The sequence below is a fragment of the Chlamydomonas reinhardtii genome, chromosome 3 (genome assembly GCF_000002595.2).
Source record: "Chlamydomonas reinhardtii strain CC-503 cw92 mt+ chromosome 3, whole genome shotgun sequence".
NCBI classification, from domain to species: domain Eukaryota; kingdom Viridiplantae; phylum Chlorophyta; class Chlorophyceae; order Chlamydomonadales; family Chlamydomonadaceae; genus Chlamydomonas; species Chlamydomonas reinhardtii.
In genome coordinates, this window is record NC_057006.1 from 8,677,471 (window position 1) to 8,678,501 (window position 1,031).

A 1,031-nucleotide genomic window follows, 5' to 3' on the forward strand; every position below is an offset into this window, starting at 1 on the left:
CCCCACTCCCACTCCCCCCCCCACCTTCCTCCGCTCCACGATGTCCTTCTGCAGGCGGCGCTCCTGCACGCGCGCCGCGATCTGGTTGTCGAGGTCCAGTCCGTCGTAGCGGCCCACCACCCGGACCTGTGAGAGGGCGTGTGTGCGTGTGTGTTGTGATGTGTGTGTGTGTGTTGAGGCGTGTGTGTGTGTGTGTGTGTGAGAGAGAGAGAGAGGGAGGAGGGGGAGTGGGAGGTGGACAAGGGGTGGGGCAAGCGAGGGAGGAAGGGGATGTTGGGTTGACGTTGCAGTGAAGCCCAGCGCTCGACGTGGCGCAGCAACACACTGGCACTGGCACGCCCCCGAAATGGGCGATCCATTTCCTCACACCACACCACGCTGCCGCCCGACCCTTGCTGTGTGTGGCCCTCTGGTGTGCGGTGTGAGGAGATGGATCCCACCGCCTGTGGACTCCACCACACACCGCACACGCCGCATACGCCGCACACACTGCACACGCCGCACACCACATCGCACACGCCGCACACGCCGCCGCCCGCCTCACCTTCTCCGCCGCCCGCTCCGTGCGCGACCGCACCAGCTTGAGGTACTCGCTGTCCAACACCCACTGGCCCTGCAGCCGGTGTGTGTGTGTGTGTGTGTGTGTGTGTGTGTGTGTGTGTGTGTGTGTGTGTGTGTGTGTGTGTGTGTGTGCAGCAGGGGGTAAGGGTAGGAGGTGTGGCGGGAAATTGCGGGTCGAGGGAGAGGAAGAGGGAGAGGGGGGTGCCGTACGCACGCTACACAGGCAGACGCATCGAGGCGGTGTGGTTCGAGGACTCCGCCACTCCCCACAACCCGCCACACACGCTGCCCGCTCCCAGGCCGCCAGCCCACACAGCACCAGCCAGCCCCTCGACCTGACCAACCCCCATCCATCCCCCTCGACCCCCTCTTGATTAGTTGGGCTTGGTATCACCTCCCACCCACCTCCCACACACACATACGGTACACCCCCCTCACACATATCCACCTACCTACCCCCCCCCCACACC

General features: G+C 65.0%; 1 protein-coding gene across 1 annotated transcript in view; it reads right to left on the reverse strand.

Moving 5' to 3' along the window:
- Positions 1-1,031, reverse strand: part of CHLRE_03g203681v5 (uncharacterized protein) — a 3,482-nt gene continuing 2,451 nt past the window's right edge. Inside the window, exons 5-7 of the mRNA XM_043061433.1 lie at positions 967-1,013; positions 545-613; positions 1-126 (exon numbers count right to left, since the gene is read on the reverse strand). Of these exons, the coding sequence (XP_042926650.1) occupies positions 1,010-1,013 (4 nt within the window). The 3' untranslated portion in view covers positions 1-126; positions 545-613; positions 967-1,009. The remainder of the gene's footprint in view (positions 127-544; positions 614-966; positions 1,014-1,031) is intronic.